The sequence below is a fragment of the Rhyacophila brunnea genome, unplaced genomic scaffold (assembly GCF_057557595.1).
Source record: "Rhyacophila brunnea isolate RB1 unplaced genomic scaffold, BYU_Rbru_1.0 scaffold_21, whole genome shotgun sequence".
In the NCBI taxonomy this organism is placed as follows: domain Eukaryota; kingdom Metazoa; phylum Arthropoda; class Insecta; order Trichoptera; family Rhyacophilidae; genus Rhyacophila; species Rhyacophila brunnea.
In genome coordinates, this window is record NW_028232871.1 from 24,903,244 (window position 1) to 24,920,978 (window position 17,735).

The 17,735-nt window shown below is 32.8% G+C and overlaps 1 protein-coding gene across 1 annotated transcript in view; it reads left to right on the forward strand.

The window, feature by feature from the left end:
- The window catches only part of moody (G-protein coupled receptor moody), a 154,944-nt gene that overhangs the window by 16,974 nt on the left and 120,235 nt on the right, over positions 1-17,735 (forward strand). Inside the window, exon 2 of the mRNA XM_085948812.1 lies at positions 14,659-14,783. Within this exon, the coding sequence (XP_085804938.1) occupies positions 14,668-14,783 (116 nt within the window). The 5' untranslated portion in view covers positions 14,659-14,667. The remainder of the gene's footprint in view (positions 1-14,658; positions 14,784-17,735) is intronic.

Here is a 17,735-nt window from a genome sequence, read left to right on the forward strand (position 1 = left end):
GGTCTCAGGTTCGAATCCTGGGTCTGGCAAGTACACATATTGTTTTTCAATTTGTGTGTGAGTCAGAGAGGCCTAATAGGTTGAGCAAGTGGCTGACATCCATTTTTCGTAAAAAACAAAATCTGTTAATACAAACCTCTATTCTGTGGAGGCCCATATGATCCTATTAGAATCGGACATGGTCGAAAAAAAAAACCTATACCTAGTAAGGAGACTCCTAGAATCTCGACGATTCCTTCCCCTAGCTCTATCCACTCTTCTAGATGAATAATTCTTCGTTGCTACACACTTACGTTGATCTACTAACGGTTCCCCTCGGATACCACTATATGACAGCATTTTTGCAGTCGTTGGGTACTCAAAAACTGGTAAGTCTCGAAATCATGTTATGGAGTCATTGCAATTTTGAGTTTGACATGTCCTCTGAAATCAGGCATAATGCTAATTTCTTTATGTTTTATGTGCATGTCCTTTAATATATCGGATGACCTTGAATTTTTTTTTTCTAGCATACATAATATATATATAATATAAACACATAATTCGTTGTTTACTCTAAATACCTAAATTATCAACTTACCGACTTTTGGCACAACTACACGACACATGACCTACAATGACATGACATGGTAGTGAATAAATCACTTTTGACATTTATACCAATCCTTGTAAACACAGCCACTCGTGTCATAGATAAACGCAATATTTGTCTATGTCTTTTTTGTGATTTTACTCCAAAATACAACAAATTATTTTGGTAGCTTATCGTGTATCACTATAGTCTATACTCTATACGAGCTTTTTGATAAAAATGTGTCAAGCTTTTTTTAATTAAATGATAAGATATAATAATTATTATTGTCCCTCTAATTTGACGAACACCGGAGATTAATGTGTCAATAATTGATGATGATATTTATTATATTTGTATCATATTATATTTTGGGATCAGAAAACTCTTAAACTTACCATACAAATATGTGAAATAAAAAAATATGCATTTTTTAAATATTGTACCTATTTCTGAAATTAAAAATATTTAACAGTAATATTCAAGGAACACAAAAATAAGTGAGTTACCTTCTGGATGTGACTGTAAGAAGATACAATTCTCGTATGTGAATAAATATGGGATAAACTTAAACACATGTTAAAATATAATATTTCCAATAGTTATTATGATACAGATATAATATGCATTAAAGTTGGCGACGTAAACGTAACGCACATTAAATATTGGTAATAATTGTGGAAATTCAAGGGGATTTGTATTTCTTGCGTTTTATGGCAAGTTATAAACAAAAACTGATTTTAAAATCTACAACGACAGGTTTTTGCGTTTATATTTTATTTGCTTGTTCTGTGTGTTGTATATTAATATACAATAAAGATTATTACGTAAATGCAACGGGTATTCAATATTGGTAATATTTGACGACATTCAGGGTACTTGGTAATTCAGTGGCGAAGAGTGGAGATAGACTGTTAAGATCTGAGATAAATCGTGCACATTAAACTTTATCAGTCATGCTTATTTGCTTTCATTGAACTAAAAATACAAATTGCAGATGTTACTGGTTAGTGTTTAAAAATCAACTAAACCCTGCGTCTACCTATAAAATATCTAAAATTATGCTAATAAATTATACATAATTTAAGATATTTTATAGATATTACTTGTCTATTATGGGTTGGTTTAAGCAGCAACCACTATTGTATTTGTAGTATTAGTTTAATGAAACCAAATACGTTTGACTGACAAAGTTTAGTGTGCACTACATATTATTTTTGTCGGATCTTAACAGACCACCTCTACCCTTCGCCGCTGCTCGGTATATTATCTTGCCCATCATTAAGTCATAAAAATAAAGCTGTCGTCATATTATGGTCTATGCTGTTCTGTGTCTTATATTACATTTTTCCAAAAATCTAGAATTATCCACCGATCATTTTGTACTCTTCGTATATACGTTTTGGCGATTTTTTTATTTCTATTTCTGTCTTATACACAATTATATCCTCTTTGAATTGTATGTATTGTAATTCCTACTGCATACTGCATTAAGTCTCTTCATTTATCATTTTACCCAGATGTCATTGCCTATATTAACAAGCCATACGAATTCTTAATTGAAAGGGACGAACTTAAATTCGTGAGTCAACGATCCTCTTCGACTACGTAAAATAATAACAAGCCATGTCAATTTACAAGTAAAATTAATTTACTGCCCACTGGACAAACTGGCAGACTTCGTTTCACGCAATGATTCCAGCATTAAATCAAAAACTTCCATAAATATTTCTCAATAAAAAATGATATAATTACATTTTTATTACTTAGTGAAATAAATATAATAATTTAAATATTTTCTTACATTTTAAATAGCATAAAAATAATATAAATTACTCTAAGAGAGAGCATTGAGTTTGACTTTGGTCTGAATTTTTAAATAAAATTGATATCAGCGAAGCCTGTCTAGGACGTTTATTGTTATAAATACTTACTTGAGAATCGTCTGATATTAGTTTTCATTATAATTAGTCAAAATAACCAAATATCTAGATGATTACTTGACATGTTACATTGAATTACAAGTTTTTTAATTACCTATCTATATTTTGCGTCTATGTGTTTATCAAACTTCTTTTTTCTCGATGATGCTGCCCGGAGTGGACCTCGCCCGCCTTATGGCGAATCTTCTACCTACCAGAAGCACCTAGCGGAAAAATACGAAGCTTTCAATTTGAGACATTTTTTTTTGATAATTTACAATTTATACTGTATTAATTAATAAATATGTATCTGAAAACAGTAAAAATGATTTCAAGTTATACACATTTATGTATATCTTAATAAAAATCGATGATTTTTAAAATAAATATAAAAAATATTAAGACTATCAATTAGGTAGTCAAAAATCTCTTCATGATATTATGTAATACGTAATAAATAAATTTAAATAATGAATATGATCATAAAATAATTTCACAATTTAAAACAAATTCACATTTTATAAAAAAAAATGTAAGTTTTTCTTTAATTAAATAAAAATATTTTTCTTTTTGATATTTTCAGACAAGTTCATATATATTAATTAAAACAGTTAATTGTAAATTATCAAAAAAAAAATGTCTCAAATTGCAAGCTTCGTATTTTTCCGCTAGGTGCTTTTGGTAGGTAGAGGATTCGCCTTAAGCTCAATCTTTCTGCTTCTCCAGTCGATCACTCCTAGTGTTCGCAAGTTACTCTGTGAGCTATCAAAGTCGTAGTTTTCTCGCACTCAGTTTTACTTCTGCACGTTATTCCAACTACGTAACACCATAACACCCAATAACAACATTACCCCGACCCAAGATAACCCTGGTGCCTGTCTTGAGCAGTGCGCTATTGCTAATGTCACAGCATGACTACTCGAGCGGTTATCCAATTAACACACCCGGCTAGCCGCTAAAAGTGTTATTAATACATCGTATTATCATTTTTTCATAATTTTGCATGATTTATTAAGACAAGTGTTACATTGAAATAGGTCTACTGAATCATTAAACGTGGGACGTTTTTCATTCCTTATGCATCCATATGTATGACGTGGTAGCCCATCACAGGCGTTGGGCTTAGAATTCGTAGACCTTATTATAACAGATTATACCAAAGATCTAGCGCATGATCCTGTATTTAAACACCTGAATGTAGTTTCTGAAAATCACTGACAATGAATGTATTTGTAACAATAAATACAAAAAATAGAACACAAAAAAAGAATAAAAATACTCCTTAATAGTTATTCTATTATCTGTCCTCAGTACATAAATGAAAATTATGAAAATATGAAGAGAGTAGTTGACCAGACACTCACGTCTGAATATATACGTTAACTTGGGAAAGTTTAAAGCAGGGGTATCCAAACTCAATACGTAGTGAAACTTTTTTAAATTTAAAATATTTGGTGAGCTAGCTGATTAAAAATATTTTTTTTTTCGACCATGTCCGATCCTGATAGGATCATATGGGCCTCCACAGAGTGGAGGTTTGTATTGACAGATTTTGTTTTTACGAGAAATGGATGTCAGCCACTTGCTCAACCTATTAGGTCCATACCCTGACACACACAAATTGAAAAACAATATGTGTACTTGCCAGACCCAGGATTCGAACCTGGGACCCACGACTTTATAGTCCAACGCTTAAGCCGCACAGCCACCGTGGGTGTCATAAAAATAATAGTGTGAGTAAAACGATTTTGTATTGTGTTTAGGCGTACTTACCCAAAACAGGTTTTATTTTGGGACAAGAAAAGTTCGGCTGAAAACCAACATACATGACATTTGACATTGTATTTAAATTATGTGCTTGTACGATATAATTTTTAATTGTGTATCGATACTCGACAACTCCATAATTCGAATGGATGTATTAAAATATACAAAAAAAACACTAAATATACAAATTAATTTTACCACGCACACGTCGTACATGATTTGGAAAACGCTACTGAAGAGCGTCACAGTGCCTTTATCCTTAGCGATAGGTAGGGGGGCCGCAAAATATCCTAACCTGGGGGCCCGCTTCAGGATGTGGGGGGCATTGCGTTGACTGATGAACTTGGAGCTGTTAGGTCATAACCTAGTATCTCATATTATTTGGCAACTGGAGATGAGGCGTGGGTGGATCACACAGACATTGAGTCAAAAAATTAATCTATGCTGTGGAAACTCAAAACTTTATTCCAAGATACAAAAATCTGGTGGTAAAGTCGGTCATTTATCTTCTAAGATATGGAACGAGTTTTGATGAAATTCATACCACACATGAAAACAAACTCAATGTGAAGTCACTAATCAGCATGAAATGTTGTGACTCAATCTCAGAGTTAAGTATGGATAAAGTCAAGACAAGTCAAGCATAAAAATGCTGCCTTAAGCTACCGATATATCGCGATCGAGGGATTTGCCACCACTGGTCTAAAGACTCGTAAACTTTAGTGATTCATTTCGCAAAAAGATCACCCGAACGAGCTCCCAGAGACTGTTGAGTTGATAAATAGCCGAGTCATGATTGCCTCTCTGGCTCATATGTTAGCAATTTTCCCCTAGATGTATCTCTGATTTTAAATTCAATTTACTTTTAGATTAGAATCCGAGGTACGTTTAGAAATTCTCAACAAGGGTCCGAGAGGGTTGACTTGCTACTTTCTACAAGTGTGTGTAAGTTATTAACATTAATGAAATTGGCCCTTTGTGGATATTAAGGGCTATCATTCGATGTTAAAGGGACTAAACCTGATACATACAAATGTGTAATTTTATGCGATAGTGATTTTAATTATTATTGGAATCGACTTATATGATCAGATAATATGAATAAAATTTTATGTTTGTATACGTCCCATAAAATCCTATTATGGTTTGCAGAGATGATTCAGATCAAATCTTCGCACAAATGTGTCGCTAGATTTCAATATCATCCAAGTCCATAATATATGAATAGGAGAAAAACAGCTTTTTATTTGAGTTTGAGTATAGAATATTTAAAATTAATAAATTCCACATTTTGATAATGCAGAAATGTTAGAAAGCAGTAGTTCTTCAGCAATTCACAAACAAGTAAAAAATACCTAAAGGTGGACTTGGCTGATTTTGAAATGTAGCGACACAAATATAGCTAACTATACAAAACATTCAACAGGTTATAGATCAGAATGCCGGACCCCATTATAAAAGTGAGCTAGATATTTTTGAAAGAAAATATGTAGATTTGCCTTGAGAACAGGCAAGCCTCGTTGAAATTCTCTTACAGTACGTGGCCGAGCTAGACCCAAGTCGCCCATTCATTCTCTGCAGCAGTATTTCGTGTTGCGTCCGTGCGGGTGCAGTGGCTCTGAGCACACGCGCGACAGCTGTCGAGAGCAACGAAAAGGTGATAGACTTTTTTTCAAGGAAAAAAGACTGAAGAATCAATTTTATAACGAAATAAAAATACATATAATGTTTAATTTTAATAATTTTGATGTTAATCGTAAAATATAATCCAAATAACCATATTTTTTATTTTTAATGAACCGCAGCACCCCCATATATAATATCCACGAACCGCCACTGATTAGTACCTCCAGATATTTGGCCACTCTTGATGTTTGGTTAATAGCGTTGGCTACTTTCATTCATTCACTGGTATAGTGGCAGGGTGATAAAATATCTCAATCACAATAAGATAGTTCGATAGAACACGATAAGAAAGCTCATGGCGAACTGTGCCACGGTGAAATGTTTTACGTACAATTTACATGTAACCATAATAAACTATTTATCTGAAGTAATGTGGTTTGTGATCAATTAAGGTAAATGACGTAACTAACTCAATCGTAACAGACGTCCGGCGATAGCCAAATTTTATTATTAACCTTCTTGTCTTCTATTGTGTTTTTAAGTTTCCAATAAAAACGTCCCTATAATTTGTCCATCGTCTTTCAACGACAATAATAAAATTAAAACCTACGTCGGTGCCTGCCATTACCATCGGGTCCCAACCTTAATTAACCCCTCAGTTCTAACTGTCCATTAATATTAGCCACAAATTTCTGTAAGATACGTATCTCTATCAAACCATGTACATAGGAATTTATTAAATTTGGCCTTACTCCTCTGCACCTTGCGCCATCTCAATGATGTACTCCAGACCGAACCAATTAAGCCAATCGTCTCTGATGCGAGCGACTCCGTGGTATATCTCACATCAAAATAATATAATAATTTTAATACAAGTAAGACAGTATAATTCAGAAAACTGTGTGATCGCGTTGAGTTAAATAATAGACAGAACCGAACTTGTTTACAAAAAGGGGAAAGAAATAAATTCGCTATGAAATATCAGAAAGTATCCGGGATTGATTATATTCGAGAAGGTATTCAATTCTGAGCCAAAAAAAAATTAAGACATTTTTTTTTAAATTCCAACCGAAACAAGTTAAATTATTTTTTCTGTCAGAATCTTCTTCTTCTTCTTCCACGGCGCTACATCCCGGGGTGGGATTTGGCCTCCTCCACAACCACTCTCCACTCACTCTGGTCTCTCGCCACACTTATCCAGTTACCGGGTCTTCCTATCTGAAGCCAGTCCACATCTACGGCGTCAGCCCATCTCCTTCTTGGACGGGCTCTGGGTCTCTTCCGTTGGGGTAGCCACTTCGTCATGATCCTTAGCGCTCTAACTTCAGGCATTCTCTCCACATGTCCCGCCCATCGTAGTCTTTGGGACTTACAGTATTTTATGATTGTTTGCTGTTCAATCAGCTCTTCCGATTCTGTCAGAATAATGAATTGATTATAAAACGAGAAATAAATAAATATACTTAACATACATCATTTTGAAAACACTTTTGAGAAAATATATTATAACCAATAGAAAAAATCTTTTTTAAAAAAATAAGACACCCGACAACGCCAATAGTAACTCAATTTGGAAAGCGCTTCAGATTATTAAGAGCCATTAGTTAAAATTTGTCGCAATTAAGTATTGCGCCTATAGCATAATGGTATATGTGCATGGGCGCGAAATACGAGAGATGCAGGTTCGGTACTAATATACGTAAGTGAGCCGGTGACCAAGTTGAGTTAACCAACTTCAAAGTTAAATATGCAATTGTAAAATAGTTATACTAAACTATTATAGTTTTTAACATACTTAATGTAATTAACTGTTTTTTTTAATCAACGAATAATTAAGAAGTTTTAATACTGTAAAATTCTTATTATTGAGCATTCATAATTTTTAAAACAAATAGTAAGTCAATTTGGAAAGTGCTTCAGAGGGTATTGTTGTAATAATAGCCATTAGATTTGTCGCAATTAGATAGGATGCCTATATATAGCATTGTGGTCGATGTGCGTGAGCGCGAATCCCGAGAGACGCAGGTTCGATTCCTGCTGGGTATCGTGTATTTTTCAAAAAAATATTTTTGCTCTTGGTTATATTATATTTTCTCAGAAGTGTTTTCAAAATTATGTATACTAAGGTAATGTAAATTAGCTCTAGTTCAATGGAGAGTTTAATATTATTTCATTGATATATTAATATATAAAGTTAATGTTTTTAGTGTTTGGAGTAATACAAGTTAATTCAAAATATTCAAACTATATATTATATACCATTGCTAAGGAAATAATATCGATTATTTGTATCACCATATCCAAGGAATATACTCCAATATTAGAAAATATGTGTACTTATATCTTTTTATACAATGCAGTTACATATTTAAATCCCATGTCACGTATAAATAGATACGTGGGGCTGTTTGAAAAAATCTAGCGTTTTATTCTGTCATCTAGTTTATTTTCTTACCCTATCTGGCATATTTTTGTGAATAACAGTTGGCAATACCGGTTGAAATTTCTCTCACATGGACAACTCTAGTTATAAGTTCGACCCTAGTTAGAAATAAAATATGACTGCAAATATTGTTCAAAAGTATAATTAAAAATTCAAAAATATACCAATTTAGCTCTGTGGAGACAAATAACAACAAATTCCGTACCCTATCTGGCATATTTTTGTGAATAACAGTTGGCAATACCGGTTGAAATTTCTCTCACATGGACAACTTTAGTTATAAGTTCGACGCTAGTTAGAAATAAATTATTACTGCAAATATTGTTCAAAAGTAGAATTAAAAATTCAAAAATATACCAATTTAGCTCTGTGGAGACAAATAACAACAAATTCCGTACCATTTAGTGACTACCAGCATAAGAGGCTAGGTTCACGACCTGCTGTTTAATTAGTATCTACACGAACCGTCCCAGTGGACAGTACTCTTGGACTTTCTGCATTGGCGTACTCAAGAGGGTCATTTTTATCCTGATATAAAATATAGTTAATAATTATTGGCATTAATCTCTAGCCTAAAAGCCATATTCTTGTTAGATATGTGATTCGATGCTTCAATATCACAAGTATCTCGCGAAGTGGAGGTACAGTAATTATCACATCGCATTCTGGTGTATACTGTGTACAATGACGTGTATCACAAAATCTCCCATACATGTATATTCAAAATTAAATATATTTAAGGGGTTCATCTATTTATTTAGCAGCGTTGACGAAAACGTGCATTTTTTGAACATGTCTAAAATGATATTCACATTATTAAACCATCGAATTTAACCAAAAAGGTTCATACGCCAAAAACATTATAAAGCTTAACAAAGAATAAATCTAATTTTCGTGAATTTCAGGCAATGAAACATCATCGATTTCAGGAAAAAAAATCAAGTTAATTAGATTTTAGCATAGATTGCCAATACGATACAGTATCACATACTTTCTATTACGAAAGAACTATTTATGTTTTGAAAAAAAAAACTTGAAAATTTTGTGTTTAATGGTAACTTTATATAACCAAAATACCTTCTACCACGCGATTGTTTTTTACTTTAGGTTAGGTTAGGTTTTGAAATAAATTATTTTGTAAAAAATATTAAATACCTGCATCCCAGACCCAAAGTCGTAATAGATATTTGTTTCCGCACGCCATTGGTTTCACGGTGCTAAATTGTATTCAATTGATGTGACAGAGAATTATTTTCTTTTTTGAGAAAGCATAATTATCCAATAAAAAAATGAAAGTCAACTGTTTAATTTAACTTTAGGTTTTTATTTATTGCTTTCTGTTAGTCACTAATTTGGTAAACACAGATCTGTCAGACTCCCCCGTCTTTAGAATTAATTAAATATAAAAATAAAATTTCAACTACATATTTAACAAAGACCTTTGTTTGCGAAATGTTTTTCTTTTATATTATATATATATATTATATCTCATCATTGTTCGTTCCTTTATTATATTATTAAGGGTATTTTTTTCTTTGAAATGACTCGTGCAACATGCTGATTTCATTCTTCTATCAGCTATTACAATCCCGCTTAGGGCTCAAACATACAACACCGCAGTCGGCGTGCGTAGATCTTACTTGATTCCAAATGCATTCGATTAGAATGTCCAATTGTATGCTGTATGTAAGACCTGCGTCGACGCACGCTAACCGCGGTGTCATATGTCAAAGCACTTACAATGGACTTGCTTACGAGAAAACATATTTAACCTAATAAAGCCACGTGAATTTGTTAACCCATAGTTATAACTGCAGACCAGGACTGGTGTTCATTGCTAGAATCAATGTTCGGGGTGTCTGGGTATGGTGAATGTACCCAGAAAAGTAGAAAGGTTCGCGATTTATGCGGTAATACGTACCTATTCGTTTTCTTTTTCTTTAGAGCATGTCAGATCCTAATATGATCATAATGGACCTCCACAGAGTAGAGGTTTGTATTAACAGATTTTTTTTTGTTGTTACGAGAAATCGTTGATACCCACTTGCTCAACCTATTAGGTTCATAGTCTGACTTCAAACACAAATTAACAAAATGTGTATTTTTCAGACCCGTGATTCGAACCTAGAAACCATGACTGCAAACCAACCAACTGCAAATCTGCAGGAGCTGGTTAACGAGTTACAATGTCAAACATCGCATTTAATATGTCTTAAGTTAAAATTAAAGAATACTGAAAAATCCATTTTCGATGTGTTTTTTTTATCAATGTTATTAAAAATGGTTTTTACTATTTATCGGGGTCACTACTAAAAAAAGGTTGGGAATACATGCTATATTCGATCTTTGTAAAAACAATGTTAATACTTATGACGTTTTTTTTTTTTTAATTTAGAACGACACATTTTTAAAATTGTTAAAATCTAATATTTTTTTCTGCCGTCTATTTTATTTTATAGCCGTTTCAGTGGGTCTATTCTATACTACTCATAGACCGCTAAAGTGATAAAGTGATAAATATTATCAAACTTAGGGTACGTTTGTATCAAAGTATTAGCACTTATTGTAACAATTACATTAAGTTGGTTGTAATTGTTGCAATAAGTGCTATATTTTAACAGCGGCAAGGGAGTTGCCACTGGCGTGTGTTTATCAATGATTGTTAGCAACATTGACTCAGTGACCTCCCTAGACAAAATGCCGCCCCTAGGCAGCACCAAAATGCCGCCCCATTTTTTAAACAATATTTTATCATCCTTTCATGAGTCCAATATCTAATAAATGTGTTGTATGGATACATTACTAACAAAATATATACCTTAAAAAAGTAAGTACCTACCTAGATATAAAAATCGAATACATATCTCTTTACTGCATAGTGTCGCAAATTTGCGACATTTCAAACTATTTCGATATAGCCAATGCCATCTGTGTAAATTATCAAATAATATCCTTTTTCGATGCCTAGAAAACTGTTTTACCATAAACATCCTACTTTACCGATTTTGTTTGGACATTTCAAGAAATAAAGCATTTCTGCATTATAGTCTCTACATTTCTGCTTTGACAGTTGACGAATTCGTATGTAAATAAATAAAAAAAAATATACAGAAGATTGAAATTGGTTGAATAAAAATATCTACACATCAAATAAGGTGTGTACATTAGTTTTTTATAATAGTTTTCATTTGGTTTTGTATTTTGTCATACTAAAATGTAAGATTTCCAAAAGTCGTAAATCTGCGACACCACGCAGTAGCATACAAGATTTAATGAAATTTTCGAAAAATATTTTTTTCATTATTTTTCCTTCATTCACAAGGCATTTTGACACCAAGAAAAAATAAAATTTAAAAAAAAAAAAAAAAACTTGCAGTAAAGGGATATACCCAAATCATCATACCCATACAATCAGTCTGAGGTGATATGTGGTTGATATTTCTGACATTTGGTTTGTAGCATTTAGCACCACACCGGTTTATTATTTCCACACCATTTTTACAATGCTTTTATTGTAAGTACAACATATAAACAAAATAATTTTAGCTATGTCTATATATACCAAATGATTATCCTCGATTTGCCGCCCCCAAGCAACGCTCAATCTGCCTAACCCCACGGGACGTCACTGCATTGACTAGTACTAAGATTCCTTTCGTTCATTCAAATTTACGCTACGGATAAATAAAGTAATTTGATACTTAACGATAGGCATTCTTCGCTACTGGCAATTCATAGCAATCATAACCGTATTAAAATAAAATACATCACTTCAATGTATGAATGGTTAAGTGGTTAAAAATACCCGATAAACCGATACGCTATCAGTAGGTCACACTTTGTTATCTTTGTGTCGTCTGCTTAATTGGTAATGACCCGGTGTAAACTTTCTCATATTGTGTTTCTATTGATAACAATGTTATCGACGTTATCGTTATCCCAACCAGTTCTAATTATTATAACGTGAACACTCAACAATAATAAATTGTCAAACAAGCCACTTGACTGATATATAGTAATTGATTTATCTATGTATACAATATAGTATAATATAAGCTAACCAACATTTTTAATAAGATGCTGTGTAAGGCCCGTTCCAGACGGGACACCAGTGTCGCGCTCGTATATATAGGAGGCCTTAGTATTCGAATAAAGGGACCATTATATCGTCACTGTTCTGGCAGAAGACACTAATTCGAAAAAATGACATATTGAGTTAGTTATACCAAAATATTCCTTATTTCAAACTTTACCGTCTGGAAACCTTCTTAATAAATAAACAGTCTTTATTTTAAAGTCACCCTTCTTACGATTACTTAATAAACTCACATGATAGACCATTTCAAACATTTTAACAACTTCAAAGTCAAATTACTCAAAACTAGTATTCTCCAGTTAGTGTGTTCTGCCAGAACAGAGACGATATTATGTTTATGAACGCCCCAGAGCTAATGAGTCAACGCATAATTTTGCGTTGTAAATTAGAATATAAAACTGGCTGTGGTAATAAAAACAAGTGTATCGGCGGCTTGAGAATGTAGCGGCTGACGGAAAGGTGTACCGGACACGCGTTGACTCATTAGCTCTGGGGCGTTCATAAATATAATACAAAGGCCCATTTATTAGAATACAAAGGCCTCCTTATTATATACGAGCGCGACACCAGTGTCCCGTCTGAAATGGGCCTAAAGGTCGAATCCAGACATTTACTTTTTGTTTCCACGTGTCACTGAAATTGAAATAGGTACTCAATTCATTCCAAAAATGGCGTCAAGTGACATTGCGGTGCAGATCAAACAATTACTTGTGATTATTTGTTATATGAATGCAGATATTTCATCGAGAGAAAGAAGTGTTGGTGGATAAAACCATGGGTAATGCGATGTAATATCGTGGGAGTATCAGTAGGGCCGCTAACTCTGTACTATATGTACAAAAATCATAATGTCGGAATAATAATATATGATGTGATGGCAGTACTCAGGGCGCAGTGCGCATACGCTTCCCCGTATCATCATCCGTAGTGATCAAAAAGTAGAACCAGTTGAACTTCATTCACTTTTGATTCCGGATGATCGATCACTTTCAATGAATCGTTTATGAATCTGCGTATACACGGATCACTGGGGATGATTCCTCCGCGATGATCGTCAAAAGTGAATCATGTAAACGAGCTTTTAGCCTAAATAACAATCTGTAGACTTTGTAGGAAATACGTACTTATCATGATGATACATTGTCTTGTCTCATTACAACCACATACAATATAATATTAATGTCACAATAGGTAGGTAATGAAGAATAAATCCATATTTAGTACATCGGATGACCGTGGTTATACCATTTTTTGAAATTATTATTTTATCACCCCAGATAACCTTTCCTTATCTACCCCTAATATGGTATTAAGTTATTTAACTTATCCTTACATAATAAATCATACAGTATATTTTTGTTTATAATTGATACTTTACCTTCGAATGGACGACTGTGAGGTGAGCTATGGGTCATCATTTCATGAACATGCTTATTTTGTTATGAAGACTTTTACATTAAACCAGCGGTCGAAATAGAAAACTTTACGAACCGGAAAGCTCGATAATTTTCTGATAATATAAGTGTGTTCGATTTTTTTGTTATACACCTACTACGTACAGACAATAACCGTCTACAAACTTCTGACTTTTGTGTAATCAAAGTATGTCAAAGCCGAAGGCGAAAAAATCTTATTTTTACGAAATATATTGTCAAAAATTGTATTTTTTTTTATCTTTTATCTGCCACCCATAAGCAATAGATGGTCTGCCTACAATTTTATATTTAAGATCGGTTTTAGATAATATAGTCCACAGATTCTGAAAATAAATTAATTTAATTATTTTCTTAATAATTCTCAAACCGGAACACTATTATTTTTCACGAAACGGAGCGATAGTTTCGAGGATTTCACCAACCGATCTTTTTAAAGCGCTGTTAATTAAACGTAAACTTAATTACAGGCGGGGGACTAGGAGTGTTGTTGAACATTTCCCTAGCTTCCAAATAATAAAAATGGCGTTGTTTAGATTATTAAAATACATATACATTCTAGTTTATATTATCGATCACACATAATATTACTGTTTGCTGTTGACTCTCGAAAAATGGTGCAGGTAGTCGCCCGTGGTCTGCTATCGAGGAGTCGTATGTTGGTTTTTGATCGAATCTTGCTTGTCCCAAAACCATCGAAATATAAAATTAAATATCTTGATTTTTCAGGCAATGCCGCAGGCGGAAAAATATTCTAAAAGAGGCGTTATCATTCTAATTTGTTTTATTTTTTCTTACAGATATCCAAAATGAGTAGAAATATGGATCCTCCAGCGAATTTTTCATCACACTTTGGACCATCAATCAGCTGGGTCATGCTGGAGCAAAATAATTCAAGGCTTCCAGAAACAGCCGAATTATCCAGGTAAGCTTTTAATCACATTTTTAGTAACTCCCCCATGTAGTTTGGTTGATGACTTCTGATATAGTACACTGAAATGGAACATCAAGCATTTTAAAATCGAGGGAGCGTCACGTACTTGAGTTATGTAAGCTTCTTAATTGGTTTTTCCAAAATCATCATCGATTTCGGATTTGTGTCACGTGACATAATATAATTTAATAACATTTTTTTTATCAAACAATAAAATTAATGTTAATATTCTTTATTGAAGAAACATAGAAAAAATATTGCCATTATGTAGGTGAGTAAATTTATAAAGCACATTAGTCGAAATTCCATGAATACCGGTTAAAGTCCTGTCCTGTGCCATATTTTTTGGTAGATATTTCCTAATATTATGTATTTTTCTGAAGCGTTTCCAATTTATACTATCTATAAAATATATTAGTAATATATCATATATATAGTAATATGTAATATATATTTAATATTATATTTTATAAAATTAGTATTTATAAAATAATAAATAAATATTAGTTCTCTAAAAAATAAATTAAATTACTTGCAAGTGCAAGTATATTAAGACCTAAAATTAAGAAATCCTGACGCTGGCTAATAATCAAGATAAGTATCTAGTACAGGGGGGGGGCAAACTTTTTGGATAGAGGGCCAAATTCAAGAATTCAAAATGAGCGGCGGGCCGCAAGTAAAATACCATTTTTAGATATACACTATTTATTATCACGAATAATAAACATTACAAAAAAATTAATGAGAAGAATGAAACTGTTGTACAGTTTTTAACATTTTTTTTAAATTCAGGTGTTAATTTTGTAGTTGACATTCTCAAAACTGCTTGTAAATGGGCATCGGAGATATTTGATCATAAAGAATTTTTATTGAGGTTTATGATCGAAAATGTTTGTTCAAATATATAGATAGATCCAAAAATAACGAACATTTTTCTTGCATAATCTTTAAGTTGGTCGAATTTGTCTGAATTAAGGGCATTGTAAAATTTGGAGATTTCTTCACGACGATGCAATTCTCTTAAATCAGTGTCACACTGAAGATCAATAATCTCAAGTTGTAGCTCTGTCGGTACACTAACAATATCTATTGAAAATGGCTCGCGTACTATTGCTCAACAAATTTTAATCTATTGTCAATATTTTTTTTAAATATATAAACAAGTTATTCGTAATCAGAAGTATAATTAATGATGGCGAGCCGCAAAAAAATACCCGGCGGGCCACAGTTTTCCCCCCTCTGATCTAGTAGGAACCTAATATTGGTAACTTGATTTAAACCACAAAAGCCTGTCGCAGAAATTTATAAAACGCTTCAGTTGTATGATTATTAGTAAACTTCTCGTTTTTAGGTAGAACGCAAGTGGATAATTTGGTAAAGCACTTTGGCCGGAAACCGATCGATGCTGGTTCAAGTCCTGTCCGTGCCATATGTTTTGCAAGATTTTTTTCTAATAAGTATATTAAATAAAGAATGTTACATAATCAAATCTTTTGAATTATTTTGTTGAATAAGAAAAATAATTTATTATATAATTATTATGTTTGCATACGAATCGTTTACCTCCACCGACCGGCATTTATTATTTATTTTTAATGTGTTAACTTTGACCATGTTTTTTTCTTCGAAAAATACAACGTTGCTAATATGTGTAGCACGACATGTTTTGACATAATATTTTTTTCAACACACTACGTCACGTCATAACAATATTACTCACGGTGGAAGAAAAATAGAAATATTTTTTCGCGCGAAAAAAACTTACGAACCCTCCAAGAGGTTATTGGTTTCGGAACAGGGAAAGTGCATTAGTTTCGAAAGAAAATCTTATAGCGGAAAATACTTTGAAAGTTTTCCGCAAGAATAATCAGGTTCGAAGTTTTCCCAACACATATTCAAGTTTCTGATATATTGTGGCATTATGGTTTTACCACTTAGAAAGAAAAAAAATCTTCTTGACTAATCTTTTTTATTTCTTTTTTTATCGTCAGTAAAGGCCTATTACACAATCAGACTCTCAGGCCCAATCAGATTCAACTATCGTCGTGAGCAATCGTTGACTTTAAATAGCAATCACACGGAACGATTCATCCACTAACTCGATCATCTTAACGATAGATTTGATTGGTTCATAATAATATACGCGTATGGATTCATCATTTCTCTTTCTCTTACTCCTACGACAGCCTGTGAGTGATGCAACAGGAATCAAATGATACGACAAGGTCACGCAGCCTTCTTCATAGTTAATTTGTAAACGACTTTCACGTACGAGTTAACTCATTCACTGCTGACTAAATAATGATTTTTTAAACTACAACCGTTAAAATACACGTTAATTACATCGATTGGCCGCCTGGTCATCACGCGCCAGGTGCGTCTTTAGCGTCCAAAGTACTAAGGAAATAAAAATCTTTAATAACTCAATGAAACCATATTATATTACAACTGAATAAACGTTTTTCTATATTTTCGACCAATCTCGTGATCGATACTTTGAATATAACTACCCAATATAATAAAAATGTAGTATTTTAAAATACATTCATATTTAAGTAATTATGCTATAATTTATTTCCAGGAATATTTTATCAAATGTAATCTTAATATACTTGTGCATTTTTCCGCTTGGCTAATTTTTCATCGTGGATAGCAAGACATTTTAAATTAAAAATATAACTTTCATGTGTCTGTTGTTCAATTAAATTTCAAATACTTCAACTGAATAATCATTTAATTCGTTGGTAAACTTTCGGTATCACTGCACGAGCTTTCGAGACTGAAAGTATATTTGCTGAGCTTTTCGAAAGTTCGGCGACTCATCTTCAAACGGCTAGTTCCCAATAATAGACATTGGTATTGGATATTTTTATTTACACATAAGAGTGTCAGTCTCTTATTATTTATATTTTACAAATGCGTATAAACTAAAGCTTCTTCCAG